This window comes from Oryzias latipes, chromosome 21 (genome assembly GCF_002234675.1).
Source record: "Oryzias latipes chromosome 21, ASM223467v1".
In the NCBI taxonomy this organism is placed as follows: Eukaryota; Metazoa; Chordata; class Actinopteri; order Beloniformes; family Adrianichthyidae; genus Oryzias; species Oryzias latipes.
The window spans coordinates 20,172,853-20,195,056 of record NC_019879.2 but is presented as its reverse complement, the minus strand read 5'-3'; the positions used below and the strand labels follow the sequence as shown (position 1 = coordinate 20,195,056).

The 22,204-nt window shown below is 38.2% G+C and overlaps 1 protein-coding gene across 1 annotated transcript in view; it reads right to left on the bottom strand.

The window, feature by feature from the left end:
• LOC101172290 (unconventional myosin-X) overlaps positions 1-13,210 on the bottom strand; it is a 56,237-nt gene extending 43,027 nt beyond the window's left edge. Inside the window, exon 1 of the mRNA XM_023950642.1 lies at positions 12,956-13,210. Within this exon, the coding sequence (XP_023806410.1) occupies positions 12,956-12,976 (21 nt within the window). The 5' untranslated portion in view covers positions 12,977-13,210. The remainder of the gene's footprint in view (positions 1-12,955) is intronic.
• Positions 13,211-22,204: the final 8,994 nt, after the last annotated feature.

Genomic DNA, 22,204 nt, shown 5'->3' with positions numbered 1-22,204 from the left:
CCATTGAAGCTCCTTATTGGCTAAACACATCGGATCCAGGGGATCAACAGCAGATAAGGCAGGGTTTCTGGAAAGTGGGCCAGCCCCCAATACCTGGAGTTGGACACCACTGATGTCCATGGATCTATGTGTGTGCGAATGGATGCTTTAGAATGGAGCGGAGCAGGGAGCTTGTGGCCTGCCCAGCATACTTTCCAAATCACAAATAGGCTGAAAACTGCATTTTTCTGTCTGCTCCTGATCCACAATGATTTGATTAAAGAAATACTTAGAAAAACAATTTTAAGCTCAATAATTTTCTTTATATATATGTCCTCCACGAGAAATATGCCACAACAATGTGTTAAAAACACCACAAATATCATTTTAATTGGAGTGGGTCTTTAACAGCTTAAAATGTCTCATTCATCTGGGATCTCATCCTCTATCTGAGATTTGGGCATTTATAAATTAATTAACATTAATCCGTTAAATCAGCAATTGTAAAAAATATTTCTTTTATCAAGGTTTATGTTTTTTCTGAGTTGGCTAATGGAACAGAGCAAAAATTGGCCATCCACCCATGGGGAATGACTGAGGGGTATAAAGGGGAGGGGGTAAATTAGGATGAAGAGGAGTGAGAAGGGGAAGAGGAAGGGTGTGGGGAGCTGATGTTGCCCCACCTGCTATTGTCTGGAAAAATACATCCACAAACAGAAACATCACACATATAAAGTGTGTGTTGCAACACGGGGCCACATTTGAACCCAGTTTCCACAGAATATAAGGTGACTGGAGATTTTCATACTAGCCAGTGACCGTGTCTGCCTGGCACCAGATTAGCATGCAGGGTTGATTCAGGAAAAGCTCCTCCACGTGAGCCCACAGCAGAGATTAATCAGTTTACTCTAAAGATTTTAAAAAGCTTGGTTGTTATTACGTAATTGAAAATCCTGTAGGTGGGGCCCAGATTTACCAGAAACCAGCCTGTACACTTGATCCAGAGCAGATTCTTTTGACTAACCATCACGTTGACGGTGTAGAAACACTAACATGTTGTAATACTGTGAATTTAGTGAGTTGCACATGTAAAAAAATAACAAAAATGGGCATGCTGGGGCAGGAGAAACTGGGATGGCTTGCGAATAAATCACCTGCAGATTTTTTCAAGATTAATTTTCGAAGGCGTTGGTTAATTAGCAAACTCAGTGAAAACAGATGTTAGGCAAACATTATCAGATCAAAGAAGATCAAAAAATTCACAAAACCTTCTCAAAACGAGATGAATTCTTTCACTTTAGTAGCCATTGCAAAGTTGATGTGAAGACTTCGTGTCTGTTCAAAATGATTACAATTTTGTAGAACCTTGCTGCTACAAAAGATTTATAACTCAACGTCACATCTTAACGAATTCAAGCCTAATGAAAGGAAAAATACGCTTTCTTACTATTCTTAAGTTTAATAAACAAGGACACAAAAAAACCTAAAAATTAATGTAGTAATAGTCTTATGACATATCAAGATCTTGATTTTGATTATATTGTTTTTAGCCAAAATCAAAAAACCTGTGTCACTTTTTTAGACAAAGTTTTTCAGTTCATTAGAAATTTGCCTCTGAGTTGTTGGTAGGACCGTTGGTACAGAGCAAGCCCACTCCCCCTTCCCCTCCCCATTACTGAAAGCTCTGTGTCTACATGTCCTCCTGCTTTTTTACAGCCCTTCACACCTCAACCTTACATGATCTATTTAGGCGTAACAGATACAATCTTTTTCAAACTGGAGTATTTCTCGTCCTGATTCAAATTTTGAATAGTGAAATACTCTGAAATCAATTTTAAGCGGAAATTTCCATATATATGTTCTCTATCATGGGAAAAATGCCACAAAAACATGTTAAAAACACTAAAAAACAATTTTCATTGGAGTGGCTCTTTAATGATTTGATCTGTGACTTTTATTTCAAACGGAGCACTTGAGCGCAGCTGCTGGAGAGCTTTTAAACAATAAGCGCAATTTTGTAAGGATTCTAACAGTTGGGATAACTAGGACACCATTAAAATAGCTCAAAAGATGATTTAAGTGGTTCTTTAAATCAGAGAATTTAGAGTATTAAGAGATGCCTGTCATACGTTTTAAAGTGAGTGCGTTTGTAGGAACAGTCCCACGGCTTAAACTTATCTTATCTTAAAAAAGAAACATCACTGCTCTGCTTCCAATCAGCCCCGATTCTAGATCTGCCTAAACATGCAGATCTCCTCCACATTTTGACACACTTAAATAATTGATTAAAAATCTCCTTGTCACTCATGGCTGAGACTATGTTCCCTTCAGTGCTTAACTTAGTTTCTGGTAACTCAGACTTTTTTTTTTACAGTCAGCATTCATCTATATGTGCAGTCATTAAAAAATAATAAAGACTTCTTACACAGTTCCTTATTAAGTATGTTATGTTAAACACCAATATTAATTATTCCAAATTTGATTGAATATTTTTGAAAAATGTTTAAGGGTTAATTTTAAGAATCCTACTGATTACCCAGAATCGCTATCTGCAAGTAAAGTTTAGGTTAATCGGAGAGGCATTAGGCTGACTGGCGTGCCCAATTGACCAACACAGAACTGTGTTTATCCATTTGTTTGGTCATGTCAGCGTGTGCGCAAAGACTCTGAGGCCCGAGGGTATAAAGTCAAGATAAATTGTCTCAGCCGCAGCAACAGATGGTCCAGAAAAGCTCCGCCCCTCGCCGTCCTCTGGAGCTCTAAGTCAGGACAAAGGAAGCCACCTCTGACTGAGAGCTCGGAAGTTAACCAGGCGGAAATATCCCAAACAAAAGGCAGCTGGGACACAAAGGGGCACGGGTATCAGCTTGGGTTGAGGCTAACAGACTTGAATTACCTCACACTGCACAACTAACCTTTCCAACAACAACGAAACAATCGCTTCTCGCATACTAATCACTGGAAAGTACACTGCACATTTGGTAATAAAGTCCAGTCATCTCTGGGTTTAATTACTAGGTGTCAGCTGACTTCTCTCCTAAGTCTTTGCTCACCACATGTTTTAATGATTAGATTAAAAAAGTAAAATTGAAACGCTGCCACGACATCTCCAGCTGCAGCCAAAATCACATTCCTATCGCTGCCTGTCAAAGGCCACGTGTAGCATTGCTGAGGCAAAACCAGCTGACAATAGTAATTCAAGCCACCAAAACAGTCTGTAAGGCCACGTCCCATCATGCTCTCTGACACAGAAGCCATGCTGGCCAGATGATGTGATCCCTGAGCTCCAGGTTTAAGTTTCTGCAGTTTGGATAATGAACAACAGCTCAGAGTTTTCTAATGAATACCCCCCTAAATATTTAAGAGCATACAAAGCACGAGGTGCTGCAGCTCTTTCTTTCTATCCCAGAAAAGAAGTTGAGAAAGGCAGTGACAGCAAAAGATAACCAATTAACCGAAGAGTTACCACTTCATTGTTATAAGGTAATTTCTTGAATAGTGGTGTAGATTCAGGAAATTGTGATGAACAGAGATAGCCAGCAGACAGCAGTGAGCAGCTGTTCACAAGTTTGACTCTAGTGCTATTCCTGTACTGTTGACAAATATCTTCACTAGAAGCTATAAAAGAAAAAAATTACACAAAAACAAATAAATGGCAAACATGTCGACTGCCCTTCTTGACACAACTCTGCCCTTCTGTCTGACACAACCAGCACAGGGGGACCCAGACCTGCCTAACTATAGCCATACGGGCTACAGTTAGGCAGTGGAGTAAATAAACCACTGTTTCTCTTTACATATCCCTGGAAAACACTGGTCACCTTGAGTTTGGTCACATGATCTACTGGTTTGCATTGGACCCTTTTAGAAAGTCTTATATTTTGTTACAGTAAAATTATTACATTCTTAACCCTTGTGCTATCTTAGATGACCCCACCCTTACATTGACGTGTTCTCCCTACCATGACAAAGGTGGACAAAGGTGGAAAGATTTCATGTAATCCATGGACACCAGTGAAGATCACAAAACATTGAAGAAAATAGGTTCAGCACACTGACTTTTGGGGTCTAGATGACCCAACTCCCAATGTTAAAGTGCCTAGGATAGCACAAGGGTTAAAGAAATATTACCAGGATGACTGCCATTTGAACTAAATCTATACACAGAGGCAATAATAAAGACAATAGAGTGCTTCTTTCATGAACAAAGTTAAGCCATTTTACAATGGAGTCTATGGGAACTTACATGTAGATTTAACATGTTATCTAGCAGGTATTGAGGAAAATGGCGTAGTTTCTGTCACTTCTTTTACAAACCTCGTTTCTGTCACTTCTTTTACAAACCTCCTTCAAACAGGAAGTCAAACATCTCCTTCTAGGCATCAATTTAGAACCATTAAATACCAGTTATAAATCCAAGTTCAGTCCAACAGACTTGTTGATCATACATGTGACTCAGGTAATGTGTTGTCTTCTAATTAATAGGACAACAAATTCTATCCCCTTTTGAAAAATTTTGACAAATAAAATCCCAAAGTCATATCCCAGAGCTCTTTAGTAATCCAAGAGCAACATGGATCATTACTTGTCTTTCACAACTATAAATTGAAGAGAACCTCTTAATGTGCACTAAAGCAACGACACAAAGCACACCAGTAAGCCCAGCTCCACAGTTAAGGTAATAAAATGAGTTTTGGAGTGCCTTAAATCTTAATGCAATGCTACCAAATGAGCTTAAATGAACAAGTAATGCTAAAATCCTTTAATCTGCTGAATTAAAAAAAATTTACAAGTAGTAAAAGTTCAAATTGTCACAAACAACAATGCAAAAGAATTAATGCCAGCTACTGCAACCCCTCTATTGAGCTTGTTTCTGTTAAAGGGGAAACAATGAAGTGTTTGTGACACGTTTGCAAACTAAAACATTGTCTAATGGTCAGTAATCTTCTAAAGCCTCATTAAGACATACTGGTAGGTAAAAAATAAAAATGGAAAAAAAGAGATATAACACATGGTATAAATTCCTATGAACCCACTGGGCGTTTTATAGGCTCTAAGGAGCAACATCTTAGCTATAGATCAAGTTCTGTCATTGACTTGTAAGAGATCAAAACATTTCTCAAAAGGTCTTAAACTGTTGTTCTGGGAAGGAAGTATTGAATGAAACCTGTCCTACATTTTCCTGTCTTTGTTTTTTACTCCCTCTGCACCATCTGTCTGCAGCACAGCCAGCCTGAGGTGAGGGCAGGCTCTGGGGTGACCGAGGAGAGACATCAGATGATTAAAGGCCTCCTCTATAACATCTGTGCTGGGAGACGAATGAAGCAACAATGCAGAGAGCAGCTGATCAGAAATTTGCTAATGGAGGAGGAGGAGGAAGAGGAGGAGGAAGAGGGCTTCCCCGGGCTGTGATGGAGGAGGAGGGAGTGTGGAAGGAAATTCATCAACTGCTTTGAAAGCCTTAAAAAAGCTTGAAAATAACAGCTTTTTGACCAGAACTGTGATAGAAGTAAAAGTATAACTAATAATAACTTTAAAACAGTGTTTTGTTTACATGAGAAGACACTGATGAGCAACTGGGTCATAACAACAATTAAGCCTGTAGTTGTGGTGGATCATTGCATTTGCATGACTATGCCAGCAGACATTCACAGTCCCTGGAGGATGAAGAGGGCTCCTCCCGATCGTCGTCTGACGCCGCTAATCTGCTACGTTACTAACTGAGTTTGCCTAAAAGAATTTGCATAATTAATCATGTCTGCAGGAGCATGACATAAAGAAGAGGAACGCTTGGCTCGTTGCCACAGACTCTTTGCACAGTGAGACTGTCTTACACCCTTATCTTGAGGGAGCATGTTTTCATTCATTTCATTCCCATTTTCTAGATCACAGTTTAAGGCTTCACCTTGAGTTTCTGCGTTGGACGATTTTCAGCCAATGAAAAATGAGCATCATTGCAATGCATAGAATGCAATTACTGTGGGTTTGATTAGATTTTAAGTTCAACTTAGTAAACTGACAGTATGTGGGCCGCTTAGCAAAACCTTTTCATCCCCATGTCTCTGTCTGACTGCTAAAGGAATCCTAAAGATATTCGAGGAATGTTGCCCAGTCAGGACTCCTAGAGACTTTGGTTGTTTGTTTAACTTACATGTAAGGCATGGCCAGTGGGATAAGATATCAGACTCCTGTCTTTGACCTTCACTCCTAGTTTCACTTTTTGCAGGAAGCCAGCCCAACTGTTTTAAAACAACTCTAGACGTTCCAGCATAACAACCTCCTCACTCCATTCACCGGGCAGAGCCTTTTCACATAAAATCCTCAAAGAAATTCTCAAAACATAAAGGAGCTTGTTTGAATTGTGTTGGTATTTATAGAAGAAATCTTTAACTTTCCATTTCCAACTACAAAATAAAGGATTGAGGAGAAATATATAAATACAAAATGATGAGGACTAAGTACTGAACCATTCTAAACCCATACTTTTAGGCATTATTGGCATACACCTATTTTGAGCTTAACTTGTTTTTTATTATCTAGCCACAAGTTAAGCTTTAATGACTGGCTCTTTCTCACTCTAACAGAGCTTTCTAACTGTGATGCATTAAACAGCTGATCCGAGTGTACCGTAGTTAAGCACTTGTTAGTTAAAGAATCTATTTACCGTAGAGCTCGTAAATAATCTTATTTTTGTTTGCTTGTACACCCGAGTCAAAGGACACTTTCACATTCAACTGTTAAGTCTTCACCATTTTTTTCTACTCAAATATCTTGTCAGGCCACAGTTTTATGCAGACCAAACACAAACGTCTGCATGAAAACAAATGGTCCTGATTTACTTGCAAGGAAATTTTGGTGAGGTTCCATACAGTGTGATTGCGAATGCATAATCAACACACCAAAGAGGGGAAGTAAACCACAGAAAGAAAATGAATCATGCACAGGAGCAGAAACAATAACCCATCCATCCATCCATTTTCTCAACCTTACAGGGTCACGGGGCTGCTGGAGCCTAACCTGGCCACTGTCAGGCAAAAGCGGGGTACCAGTTGCAGGGCCACAATAACATACCCATACACACACGCACACTCACACCTAGGGGGAAACATTTTTAATATTGTAAATGTGGTTTTCAGATGTCAAATTTTCAACAAGAAATAGTCAGGAGCAGGAAGTGCTGTATTTCTTTTTCATGTTGTTTTATTAAAGCTCATTTCAGGTACTATCACCCCCAGTAGGACAGCTGATGTGTCTCCATGACACTTCCAGGTTTGGTGCAGTTTTAAGTGTGAAAGGAAATCAAAACAAATGCAAAATTTGGGAGCACATATTTCAACTGACTTCCCTGGACTGTACTAAGATGATTAAGTTGCACTTGCTCAATTACAGCTTTCTTATTTATCAGCAGGTCTGTTTGTTAGCGTTCCTGCTCTGTTCTCTATTTGGACTGCTTAGGTCATTACTGCAATAGATAGGTTGTGACCAAAGACGAATTTGCTCATGACAGGTAATCTGGCATGTAGAGTCTTGAAAACACAGAATCTCAACATGTTATCCTGCACAGCTTCAGGCAAAAACACACAAACATGCCTGGGTGCTCTAACAACATAAAAAGAAAAGAGATAGGAAAGTTAGCATGCTGTGACTGTGAGTTTCACTATAGTTAAACTCCACAGAATATGGAAAACATGCCACATGAGTGTTTAATATCTCTTTACTCTTTTAAATTATAACTAAACACTGATTTTTTATTGGATTAAAGAAGGCTGTTTTGCTGAGAATACTTTTACATGCATGGATGGATGTTTATGTAGTTATTGGAGGGTTTTGCATTCAGAGACTTGCACGCTGCAATCTGTAATGACCTGCCTCTGTGCAGAGTAATCATAAGGGGTTAGAAGAGGAAAGTCAACATCTGGGCTGGGAGCAGTAATCACAGGTCGGCTGTTATTAAGCTGCCAGATGAGACCTCTTAATTTAGAGGATTTAAGCGACACCCATAATAAACTCAGTATCTGTAAGTACAAAGCAGCTAAGGTGAAGACTGACAAACTTGTGTCTCTGTGAGTGTTTGTGTGACATTGGGCAAGCAGAACCAGCCACATTAATTTCCTATGGATGTGATTACCAGACAAAAAGATTGCTGCCAAATCTGAAAAAGTTAATCTGGAAGTCTCACAGTCCTAAAAATATAACGTATGCAGGCACGCAACAAAGGATGGGTGCATTATAATGCAGATTCAATAGTTACATGTGCAGGAGGCCTTCGAAGAAAATAATAAGAGTAAAGTTAAAAAAAAGATGAGATACTCTTGTTTTTATCACTAATGAGACTCTTAGTTGAAGTAACTAATAAAAGTATCTTTATTAAGAACAATGACAGCAAAAAAAAAATATTGAATGAATAACAGTTTATCAAGGAGGTTTAGACATTTTTTACATGATTCCTATCAACTAGATACAGACAAAAAAAGGGTTTTGAACATGATTTATAATGTTGATATTTCTCTTGTAGTATTGATTATTTCATTTGAGTGAAAATGATATACGTACGGTCAAATCAAACCAACAAATCACTCAATGCAGGAACGTTAAAGATGACAACAAATGAAAAAGCAAAGGAAAAAGTTCTAAAAAACAACAATTCATTTTAAAAAAATCAAAGCAAAAATTCCAGACCAAAACACAATTTGATTAAAATAAAAAAAAATAAAAAATGTAATGTTTTAGAAGACAAAAGTAATTTACAGAATTACAAATGAAATGTAAAAAGGTGAAACACATCAAGAAACCGGAAAAGTTAGGTACTATGGAACATCACTGATTGGAGTGATGTTGGTGTGATATGCACTCCAGGGCCACCGTACAGACGTGTTTGCATAGCCAAGCCCCTAGTGGTCACTTGGTCAACTCATCTATCTCCAGTTATTTTAGACTAGAAACAAGCTTCAGTTCTAAAGTCACACAGTAATCCTTTGATGACAACCGGTAAGAAAAACAGTAACTTGGGTTTGGAATTAAACCTCAAATATTTTTTGCTACTCCAGTTTCACAACTAAAAAAAAAAAAAGTCGAACAACAAAAAACACAGTAGTGACAGTTCTGAAATGAACTTTACTTGGAACGATGCAGATATGAGTGATTCATATTTTAGAGCAAGTCACATCTAGAGATGATCTGACACACTCAGAGCAGGAAGGATGGGTGTTAGTGCTCAATTTCCTATCCTTTTGTGATAATATTCCATAAAGACACTTGAGATACTTGAGAATACATGCAACGTGAAATTATATATATATATATATATATAAACTGTTTAGGGCAGAAAATCAGATGACTCCAGATTCTTTACCGTTTGTCCATCAACATTATCTAATAGACAGGAGGACATTCTTCTTGTTACTTATTGAGCAGCTGCTAAAAGATAAATACATATTTACTTTTCATGACTGCTGCACAGACAGCTTTGTCTGAAAAGCTTGGTCATGTAGCAGATCAAGTAAAGTCAACAGCTTGGTGTCAGCAGGAGGTTATCACAGCACTCTGCATCTATGCGAAGTTCAGCCTGGAGATAAAGGGGAGGGGGGGTCAGATTACTGATACAGTTGTATGAAATGCAAACACCAAGCTGGAGGTTGAAGTTACTGGCCTAACAAAACGGTTCAATGGGTTATTGAAGTTTTACAAAGCATATTTAAACTGTTGCTTCTGTCAATAAATTCAGAGCTGTTTTATGAGCCTCAGCAACGCTCCTGATGCTGTCGATCTGTGTCATTAAGAGTGAGGATTATCCCTGTTTTCTGCTTTGTGGTCAGACAATGTCTGCTGATAATTAGCTGCAGCATTCTTGTGACGGATTAAACCTTTTCCCGTCTGCACCAAAGCTGCTGGATTTCTGCTGAAGCGCAATAAAAGCACAGCCTTTGCACTGTGCAAACCATTAACAGCCAACATCGTCTGAAAATTCACTAATTAGATGCGATCTTGCTCAGTCTCTGTTTAAGGTTTACTTCAGACTCAGCAGAGATGCTTAAAAGACCCTGGATTGAAAAAATGGATCCATTGAAGTTTTAATGGAAAAATGTCTCACTCCAATCATCTTTCAATCTAGTACTAAAGCGTTAACAGTGGGATTTTAATTATGATTATACCATTTCTGATCAAAATAAAAAAAACTGTTGTTTATTAGGTCATAGTTTCTGTAAAGCTTCATTAGAAATTGACCTCTGAGTTGTGGGCGGGACTGTTGGTGTGGAGTAAGCCTGCCCCCTTTCTCATCCTCCGTTAATGTGCTCTCCAGCTAGCTTACAGCCCTTCACTCCCAACCTAACATTAGCAGCATTAATTCCATTAGCATTAATTTCTACATATATCATGAAAAAATTCCAAAAGAACATCTTAAAAACACTAAAAAACGATTTTCCTTAGAGTGGGTCTTCAACTTTGTTAAAAAAAAAGTTTCCACTTTATTTTTTAGTGAAAACTGGTTTTCTGAACCAAATAAAGAGATTTTGGATTGAAATTAAAAAAAAAACTCTTTCTCTAAACAATCATACATTGAACTGAATTGTAAAGTCAAAATCAAATCAGTTCAGTATGTTGTCAGTAATATTCCTTTTTCCTTTTTTTTGTACTTCCTTTAACAGCAATCTGCTTAGTAACAGAGCAAAACTGATGACAGAAAAATAGCACTCCAACAGGTTTCTCATGCTATCGGTGTCACCAGAGATCGTTAACCAAGCATTCTGGTCAACATGACACAAATAGCTATTAGGTCTACGGATGTTTTCAGGATGAAAAGAATGGATCTTCACATGTGAGTGTGTGTGGCTTACATGGGGCTGGGGGTCAGGACCAGGAATTTGGGATTCCCTCCGTCGGAGTATATTTAAGGTGGAAGAATTTGATGTGCAATGCAAGTAAGGAGTCCATGGGTGTGGAAAAATCCTCTTGTGGCTCCGCAGAGTGCAGCAGCTGCTGCTATAAAGGTTTTGAACATAGCTCAGATTCTACTTTGTCAACAGGATGTTTCATAGACCAGTAGAATATCTTCTGCGTGTGAGCGCGTGTGAATGATTCTATTTGTTAGAGGATAAATGAGAGGAAAAGGGATATTGGAATATAAATACACAATACCAACCAAATTCTTTGAGTATTTATGTTTTCCTGACATAAAAGCCAGTCGGATTCCAAAGTTTGACAGCTGTGAAGTACGCTCCTGTGAAAGTTTGAGACGGATTGGGTGTGTTGTAAAGGTGCAAAGAGTTTTATAGAGCTGGGTCAAGTGAAAAGAGAATGTGCTGAAGGACAGGAGGAGCATTCAGGATGGATTTTTGCACACACACCCTAGTAGATGTAGCTCCTCCCATTTCCCTCCTGTCATCATAAAAAAAACGTATATGGTTAAAGCACAAATGGAGTCAAATGAGGAAAATGATTTAAAAAGTGCTCTTATTGGTCATCAAAGAGATGAAAATCAGTGCAGTATTTCCTGCTGCACTTGTCTTCCCAGAGCTGAGTTTAATCCGTCTTTTTTGCTTCCAGAATTCCCACTTAATTAAATCCAAACTCAAGCTCTCTGGTGTTTCAGAAGCTGGCTTCTTTCCATGACACAGAAAAAGACGATAAAAACCAAGACAGGTCAGCCCTTTGCTGATAAAAGACACAATTGCTGTAGGTTGCATTTACAAATGATGCTCAGTAAATATGGTTTTACAGTAAATAAATACATAAACAATAAAAACAAACAATTTTAAGCAATGTTTTAAATTAACCTCCATGTATATTTTAAAATGTTGCAGATTTAAAACACGTAACGTAAAAAAAACCCTGAGGTCCGTTTTTATGCACAAAATACATACTAAATGTATAAAATAATATATTTCACTGCTTTTTATCATAATTTCTTTTGATGTGAATGGTTTTATGGTAATTTCTTTAGAATGTTCTGGATTATTCTGGTCAGACAGAAGCTTTTCGGATGCTAAACTGAATTTCTGTTAATACGTGGATTAAGACAAAAAAATAAAATGAGTTAAGTGCAGTTTAGAGGAAAAGCCAACAGATTAAGAACTAAATAAATAAGAATGAACATTTTCAATTCAAATAACAAATTTTAACTGCACTACCTATTGCTCTCCATCTGTTCACCGCCTGGAAGGTTAAAACAACAATATGGAAGCAACAGTTTAAAAAACTTTATTTAAAAAAAAACACAATAGAAGCATGTTTTTTTCCTATGTTCTGTGTGCTGTTTCCTCTACAATGTGTTAAAATTGAAGAAAAGACTAAACATCCCAACGTAAACAAGTGTAAATAAATAAATAAAAACAAATATTCAAGTTTTTTTCTTTTATAACAGATTTTGTTAAGTTATGGAGAAACTCAGGTACTCAGTAAAAGCTGGTTTCCTCCCAAAAACTGAACACTGAGTCACAGGAGGCATGCAGGGTTCATGCTGCTCCAGACAGGGACGAGACCCGGGACGTCCGTCTGCGCATGTGCACCCTCCTCTGAGTCACAGAGGAATGACAGACAGTCTTTACTGGAGGAGTCCGATGCACATGTGACACATCCAGCTAAAAGCTTTGCTTTTACAGAACAGGAATGGCTGGATGAAATATGTTGTAGTGTTTATATAAATTACTTTTTTTGGAGGGGGGGGGGGTATACTGATAGAGTGATGGGCGTCTTGAGGGGGGTATGGGTGTGGGTGATGTTCCCATCACAGCTGTATCCTGAGGATGTGTTAGAGACTTAAACAGCCTCCAAACCACCAAATTGAAAGGGTAAATTGTGGGTATTTTTTGGATATAAAGTTCAGAAAAAGAGGATTTGATCCAAAACCAGATAAGTCCAAACTACAATGGAAAAACAAAACAAAGACAATAACGGTGCCACACTCGTGGAGGGCTTATAAGGTCAATAAAAGCTGACTAAAATGCGTCAAAAGTTGAAAGAAAGTGAGCCAGCTTACCTCCACGAAGAAAGAATCCATCTCTGCGCTCGGCGGGTCTGACCTCAGGGTACCACGGAGGAGAGAGCGCTGTACTTCCTAATCATTTCCATCTGGATAAAATAAGTTCTCTAAAGTCAAAGTTTCTCAGAAGAACCCCCTAAAAACACACTCAAAACTACTGCAGCTCCGCTTCCCAGCCTGTTTTGTAAAGAGCGTCCTGACTGGGCCGGCCGCCGTTGTGGCGCTGCGCTGTCTCTGCTGTCCGCTCATTTCAATGGAGCCGGCATATCATGCGCGGGGGAGGCGCCTGCTGCCCGCGCCCCGCCCACCGGCACACGCCCTCTTTGTTTCCACTCCACAAAGGGCGCAGGCGGAGGACGAGCACGCTGCTAAAGAAATCCCCTTCCAACCCCGTTACCCTTTAAAAGAGGGAAAATAAATACACTTTATAAAAACAGGGAAAATATTCAGAAAACTATGTAATATGACAGTGTTATGACAGTAAATCAAAAATATTTTAGCATCATTTTGCTCAGGTATCTGACACGTTAAAAATCTAAACATAATGGCACAACTTTATTTACTAAAAGAAACAAACCAAGACAACAACAAAAAAAAACGTTATTTGTTGAAATTGTTAGTATTTTTCCTCAAACCAAAGAGGCACATAAGAGGGATAAAGGAGCCACATGCGGCTCCGGACCCTTAGGTTGCAGAACCCTGTTTCATGTTGCACATTGAAACATGTAGGAGAAGTAATGATTTGGGATGTTTTTTTCAAGACATAGAACTTCAGCTTCACTCTGTCAATCATACTATAGATGATAAAAATGAATGATAAAATGTAAGTATAAAAATATAATAAAAACAACATTTGCTCCTATTTCATATAAAAAAACTACTGTCTGTTGTGAATAGGGAAAAGATGTTGTGTACCTGGTTGGGTTCTGTGGCACAGCTGATGGACCAGTGACTTATCCTGCATGGCATCCTGCCACTCACATGATAACAGCTGGACTCTACCCTTCAATCCCTCATTCCCCAGCTACTCTGAGCAGGATTAACAGGATATATAAAATGAATCCAAAATAATAATAATTCCATATTTCATAATTCCTGAAATATACAAAACAGGAGCAGCTTTTCTGAGAAGAGTCCAATCACCTTTTTCTTGCGATTTCCTTTAGGGACTCGTACGCGGAGAAACTGGAACAATTCTTGCAGTGCCAAGGCTAATTTAAGAACAAAGACACTCTGAAAGGCAGCTGTGAAACATTCTTAGAAATGTTCGATTGCCTGCAGAAAACAAGCAGCTTGCTGTTTTCATGTGTGGACACGGTAATTATTACACAGATCAAAATAGTGCAAACAAAACAAGCTCTACAGTCTGAAACGTGGACTTCTGCTTGTGTCCTGGAGGGCACTCCAAAACATTCTCAAGCATGAAGAAAAGCTGAATCTGTTCAACATAAAATATGTTTTTTTGCAATAATATCAAGCTATTAGTGAGGGATGTTGGGCAGATTTAGGCACTTTTCAGACCCTTTGACCTCAATCAAAGCAAGCCAGCTCAGCTTCAAAGAAGCAAAGGTGGCTTGCTGAGGAGCAAAACCAAAACATTTGTGAAAGAAATCATACTTGGGCTGCACAACATACTAACAATGAAGCTGTGGGAAGTGGGCAGGCAGAGAGATGCAGCTTTTCCTACCTGAGAAAACAAAGGGATCAAGAAGAAAACATCCGTGAGGTCACCAACATCCCCAGAGGTAGCTCTGGGAAGAAACTCGGAGAAGAGGATCTCCTGTTCTCCTCCTCTTATGGACAAAATTTGTCTGCTTGCAATGAATTAGCATAGTGCTGGTTAGAGGTTTGCTTATCTGTGCTAGCATACATAAAGCTATTAGTCTCCTGGGATTCCCCTATCCTCAGACTCAAAGTGTATTTTTAAAACTTAAGAAAAAACAAAGAGTTTCAAAATAAAATAATTTTAGGTGAATATTTAAAAACCTTCTTGCCATTTTCACTTTATTCACATTTTTTTTAAATCACCAATTCAAGCTGTAGCTCTTACTTTCTGTATGATTTTATTGAAAGTAAGGTAGGGGGTGAATAAATAGATCATGTTAGTTATTTTTTGACAACAATTAACTACTGGAAGATTGAAAAAACAAATGAATGCGTCCTAAAAGTGGTTGTCATACATAAATGCATTTTTGCCAAAATAAATCAACTGAATAATAATGATCATTTAAAACAGCCAATAAGGTTCAAAGAAATGCTCAAACAGTTGTGATGACCTTCAATAACCACCTAGTTTTTAGAGTATGGTAGTCAAGGTCACTAAGTTTAGCCTTTACATAAAATAATGACTGACTCCCCATTGATGGGGAAGAACTAAATACCACAACATGTTATCATTCACTGGAGGCAGTTTGGTTATGTAAAAGTTCTCTTTGCAGCCTGAACAGGGGTTGCTATTGATCCAGACGGAGTTATATCATCATTGTAGTTGGTTGTTAGGCTTTAGGTTAGCTGTTCCACAGCATTTTAAATACCAACAAAGAGGGGGAAAGAACCTTTGCATTTCAAAAAAGGCAAAAGTGTCATTTTCTTGACACGTTCTTAACATTTTCGTGAGTCGGACTTACTGGCAGGCTTGAATGTGCGACTCTGACAGAACTGGAGGCAAAAATAAAGCACAAACAATTAAAATTGATGACAGCCTAAGCTTAAAGAAGGACAGAGAATGATGTAACACATTAAAGGATTAGTTAATTTTGCGCTGTTTTTTAATGGTGAATTTTAATAATGAAATTGACGAGGTCTTTGTTTGTTTCATCTCTTGGGATGGAGTTGTGCGGGGGGTGGGGTTGGGGGGGGAGGGGTGGATTAAATAATTGGACCCACATGAAACAATGCAAAATGATCAAATGTCAAGGAGGTCAAAATTGATTGAATCTTATTTAGCCCTGTTAAAATGGATGAAAAAAGGACAAACTCGCTCAAATGGAACATCACACCATATCAGGTTGGAGGGTTTCGATCTCTATCACATCACAGTGTCTGGCAGCTTGACATTAAGGTGTAAACACGCTCAATAGCAGCATCTATTGAATTATGTGGAAACTCATAGAGCTGACTGGAAAATAATACTTGCATATATGTCAACATGTCTGTGCTGTTATGGGAAAAAGGTATAGATATTCTGTACATTCGGTAAGGGATCGATTTTCTCCTCTCCTGCTATTGCTGTATTCCTCATACAAAAATGGAAACACACACAAACCAAGAGTCTACTTCATGCCAAAAAAATGTAATTTTTGTCTGTCAATAGCAGACAAATATGTATGTTATGATTAGGGTTCTATTTCTTTTTCCTGTTTTATTTTGAAGGTTCTCACTACCTGTCTTAGTTTTGAGTTTGACTTACCATGTCCATTCTCCCCTGATCGTTTTTACCTGAGTCTCGTAAGTCCTGTTTGTATATATGTCTGGTCACTGCCTTCCTCTGTGCTGTTTCACACTGTCTGCTTCCCTGTTAACCCCGACAGTTGGTTTTATGGTTTCCCTGCTTGGCAGCGTCTTTTGTTTGGAAATAAACCCCTTGCTTTGGAACTGTGTGCCTCCCGTCTCTGCATTTTCTGCATCAACCCCCGTACCTGACATTATAGTTAATATCAGCCTTTGTAATTGTAAATAGGTTTCTTAAACTAAAGTGCTGATATTTTTGCATTATTATCTACGATAACATATACAAAATGTCATTTTTATGTGTCCTGTAACGCTTGTGCTATCCTAGGCACTTTAACATTGGGAGTTGGGTCATCTAGACCCACTAGACAGTGCACTGAACCTTTTTTTTTTCAATGATTTGTGATCCTCACTGGTGTCCATGGATTACATGAAATCTTTTCACCTTTATCCACCTTTGTCATGGTAGGAATAACACGTCAATGCAAGGGTGGGGTCATCTAAGATAGCACAAGGGTTAATATGAATGCATACATTATGCAAACTGCAAGCAACAATTTAAACAACTTTTGAAAGTTAATAACAGAAAAGCAAATGCAGTGTTTTTCTGCAGCCTTATCCCTGACCTGCAAAAGGTCATAAACACATAACAAAAAATATGCTGGGACTTCAAAAGACTTTCCCACATTCACTTCCAAAAATTTACATTGATCTTTGATGGCTGCGTTGGTGTTGTTCACCTTTTTCAATCAGATTGTAATGTTTTGTGGTACAAATTAAAAACTTTGTTGGAAGCTTAGATTTTTTTAAAAGTCATATCAGGGATAGATTTTATTGCATTGCAATCGTGAAGAAGAGTGTTCTCTTTTCTTATTCTACAACCAAGTCCACTGTTTCCTCTAAAAAGAAAAAAGTTTCAATCCTTCCATTGGCATTTTATAAAACATTTAACAATCTGGTTTTAACCCTATTTTCTTCCATGGTATTCTTAAGCCTTTTAGAATACGCAATATCCAAATATATGATATATTTTCTTTGGCACACAAAATAATGAAATTTTTATTAAATTTTAGTTATTTTCTTGAGTTCTTTTCCAACCTGGAAGTAAGACGACTCGATCTCTGAGGCACCGGCTTTCTCTCCGTGTGGGGTGCCGCCCATTTCCTGACATCAATTTAGAAACAGCGTGGTTGTGTCTCGCCCACAAAAGCAAACAACTTTTGCAAAGATGAATGTTGCATATTGTGCATAAAAAAGGAAAGCATTTTTTTTCCTAACACTGCTATCTCCGTAGAGAAAATGGGTGTTTGTGTTAGCCTGGGGGCGGTGCTGGCACTTCTTGGAAGGGGCTGTTCTCACTGGTCTACGTCAGCTCGTGAGAACCTGCTCGTTTTCGTGGGTTGGGAGGGGTTGGTGATGGGAGCTAGGTTTTTAGAGGAATACTCAGATATGTGTGAATGGATCAAAATACTTCTTTGGGGTTTCTTTTCATCACGATTATAATACACCTAAAAGCTCAGGAAATTGATTTTCCATGACATTGGCCCAGATTCCAGATTCAGGCGGAATTTAAGCCAAACAGAATTGCTGAGATTTTCTTGCAACACAAAAACAAGACACAAAAAACTGACATGGAAGGATATGACAGGATACGTGGTAGTTACTTGTATTAAGGGGAAGGTGTGGTTTTGTTTCTCTCTCTCGAATAAAATGGAAGCATAAATAAATAGAATTACAAACAAAAGTCCTGGAATTGACAGATGGACCAAAATAATACTCTGATCAAAGTTGACACAAATGAACAGCTAATCCTTATCACGGGATTTTATTTCTACAATAGGAATAAAACGTTCCTTAGAAAGTTGTTCCCAAATCTACTGCAGATATTTCCATACCTGTTTGACACTTTTTGGTTCCTTTCTTTCACTCGTCTTTCCTGTTTATTCCAAACCAGTTCAATGGGGTTCACTAGAGACTGTGCTGATCACTCCATGTTTACAAGTTTCCCATCTTGTTCTTTTATCATCGAACAGTTCTTGTGTCACATGGATTTTTGTTTTGGGTCATTATCTTCTTGTAGGAAGAGCCTCTAACCAACTTTAAGCATTCCAGAGGGAAATCAATGCAGTGTTAACTGTTTGTTCTTAGGCTGTATAAGCTGGTTCAAACAAAATAGGTCCCATGTCATCACACTCCCTCCTCCATGTTTGATAGTTGATACCACACACCATGGAGCCATCCTCTCACCTTTTTTGACTGCATACACAAATTTAATAAAATGAACCGAAGATTTCACATTTCTAATCACTGGTTCATAACAAACTTTAGTACTTCCTGGCAGTACTTCCTTGTCTTGTTCTAATGTCTCAGCCATAGCTTTCTTGCTGCAAGTTTGGACCCCTGCAGGACAAAGCACCCTTTTACAGCATTTTTAAGATTTTCATTAAACTTTAACATATTGAACTGGAAAAATGAACTTTCTCAGTTTTAAAACCTTTGACCAGTAGTCTATTGTACATAAAATAACAACAGAAAAAGTTGTCCCACTGGCTTCCCATGCTCCCTAACACTGTGGGCTTCCTGTTTGTTTATCAAGCTTCATATTTCAATTCTCCCACAGTGACACTGCAGTCTTATCTATTCACATTTTTACTTTAAAAAGTTGAATTTAGTTGCCAAGGAAGGACAGAGTTAGACCAGTAATAAGGTTAATATTCCAGGATAGTTCGGTCATTGGTACATCGTGGTTTCTTGTTTATTTTCCTTGGTTCCTTCAAATTCCAGAGTATTAGCTATGGAGCCTAACAGTGACTCGCTGGTCGGTCAGAGCCTGAGAAGGAAACTGCAAGGACATTCCTCATTGCACTAAAATGTCAAGCATGATAAAATGTCTTATAAAGGTTTTAACCTTGACCTAATGAATCATCTGTACATTAAAGATATCCTGAGGGACACTTCTGTGTTCAAAAAGTAAAAACTGCTTTTAATCCTAGCAGCAAAATGTCCTGATAGTGTTGAGCAGCAAATTAAATATCTGTGAGTTGTTGGAATTTCTCTCAGAATCTTGAAATGGTTTTAACTAAATGCAATCAATCTCAATATGTGTGTGTTGTGTTTCAAAAAGAAGCAGAAGCAGCTTTGTGTAGAAATTGCTCTGCACCTGTTGCTGCAGTTGTACAAATTTGAATTTTGATTTATGAAAAAAAGCAATCACGGCAAATGGAAATAACATTTGATAACTTCTTTTTCACAAACACTAACTCAAATTACAAGTATTGTGGTTGTTCCTACTGGTAGGAAGCAGGCAAAAGACATAGAGATGAACAGACAATCACTGCTGCAGAAGCAGAAAGTGACAACAGGCAAGCACACTCTGCAACTCATGTCAGCAGCATGGATGGGTTAATTAAAAATAGAAAGACAGGAAGTTTTTGTAAGCAGGGTAATTACTAGTGACCACAGCCATGTGGGGGTTGCAAAGATCTAATGGTTAAAAAATGTGTGCAGCAGGTTAACATCCCTTTACACAACTATTTCCTTTGTCAGAAGGATCTTTTAAGCAGTTTAGAAGAACTGAGCAAACATGAGTAAATAAAGCCAAAATAATTAGGATTAGCAAATAATAATTATAATATTGCAGAAAATCTTTTCACAACAGGCAGCAAAAAATCCCACATTTTGATGAATTAGAAAGTATGAATGCAATAACAACCACAATCATAGCCATAACATGTTTCTGAAAGATAATTCTGCTCCAATCTTTGTGCAAAAACTGGCAATGAAATGTTAAATTTGTTTACTGACTTAAAAGTAAGTAGCAAATTAATTAATATCCTTGGTAATAACAATGTAGTAGGAATAATCAAGACTCATTTAGGGCTTAATGTCTTATTTAACAGATGCTGTGAAGTCTGTTACTGATTTTTTAAAGAGGAAAGTCTGACACTTTCCTTTATGAATGTTAGATATGTAGGTCGAGAAAGAAGTCACATGATCTGTGGTTTCAGTTGAAGTGATGTACAAATATGCATCAAAACAATGTCAAGGGATCTGACCATTCTTTAAACGACACCTAACTGTGGTTCTGGTAAAGAAAAAAGCCCAAATGTAGACGGCAGGCAGAACAATGATATTGCGCAAGCTTTAATGTCTCACTTCGATCATCTTTTCGTCCATTGCACAAGTGTTCCCAGTGGTCTTTTAATTAAAATTATGCTATTTTTAGCCAAATTTTAAAAAATCTGTGTTGTTTTCTAAGACATCGTTTCTGCAGAGCGACAGGAATTTGTTAAAAATTTGCCTCTGAGTTGTGGGCGAGACTGTTAGGTGCTGTTAAAAGCCTGTCTGCATGTCCCATCATCCCTTTGTTTACACGTTCACACTCACAGCCCCTTACTTCCCCAACCTAACATTATCAGTGCAATAAAAATGGCGAGCAATATTGAAGCCACCCATCCATATAGCTTTGAGTCAGATGGCAGGTCAGATGAGGAAAACAAAGACTTACATGGATCTATTTGTCTGCAAGCGGATGCATTAGAATGCAGCGGAGCAGGGAGCTTGTGCCCCACCAACTGTAGCTTCTACTGTGCGTCACAGCTGCAAGGTTTTTCTAACAGCATTTTTGTCTGCTTCTGATTCACATCAATTTGAATAAAGAAATACTCAGAAATACAGTTTTAAGCTGAATTTCTTGATTTATATATACCCTGTTAAAAACATCAAAAATATGATTATCATTGGAGTGGGTCTTTTAAAAGCCTATAAAAATAAAATAAAACTCATGAATCTATTCAAACTCAACAAAACATTTCAGTAAAATTAATCTGAAATGTGCAAATGTTTCAAACTGATTAACAAGTTTGTGAGTTTGACTTAAAGTTTTACCAGATAAATCTAAATTAAAATGTTAAAAAGCAATTCTTAAACTTTTAAATATGTTTTTTTATTAAACTGTATAAGTCAGTATGCAGAATGACACAACTGTAGTGATGAACATTTTTTTATATTCTTAGAATATTCTTCCATTTTAAAATATCGTATTAACAAATGTTTCAATGTGTTTCTGTTCTTTAGAGCATCATACTTTAATTATGACTTGAAACTCTGCATTGCACAAAAAAATTGAGCCTTGTTAGTCCTGGGCAGGGCAAAATAGTATGTAATGGTGTCAGGGCCAATCTGCACCCCTCAAAAGTGATCTTTTCAGAGCTCCTGCTGCAGGTTTGACATCACCTTGTTCCACATGGCCTGAGCTGAATTTGGGGGGAGCTGGGAGTGTGTGGGGGCGGGGGTATGTGAGAATCCACCTGCTTCCACCAGAGACAACAAAGGAGGTTCATGCTGGGGGGTGGTCGCACTGAAGGGAGGCTTCGATCTAATTACAGACCCTGGGGAGATGACTTCACTGAAGGTGACGCCCAGCCTTGTGCTGAGTGTCTCCCTGTTTCTAGGCATTAGAAAAATGACCAGTTATTCATAAGCGGGGCTGATTTGCAGTTGAAAAGTATGTAGCAGTTAAAATATGGACTACATTAATAGAGTCCAAAGCTTTTTTTAAGCAGTGTGCTCTTTAGTGTATGTAATGTAATCTCTTCAGATGATGTCTGTAAAGACAAATGTGCTGGCCCTCTCATCTTTGTGCCATTACATAGCTCGTTTTCAACTTCCACTCTGGCTGCAGAGCTTCAGTAAGTGGTGCTGCCCTCAGTGCATTAAACTTGAGAACTTTTTGTGGCTTAAAGATCCATTTCCCATAAGGCTCGGGAGGTTCAAAGATGGGACATTGACAAGCTC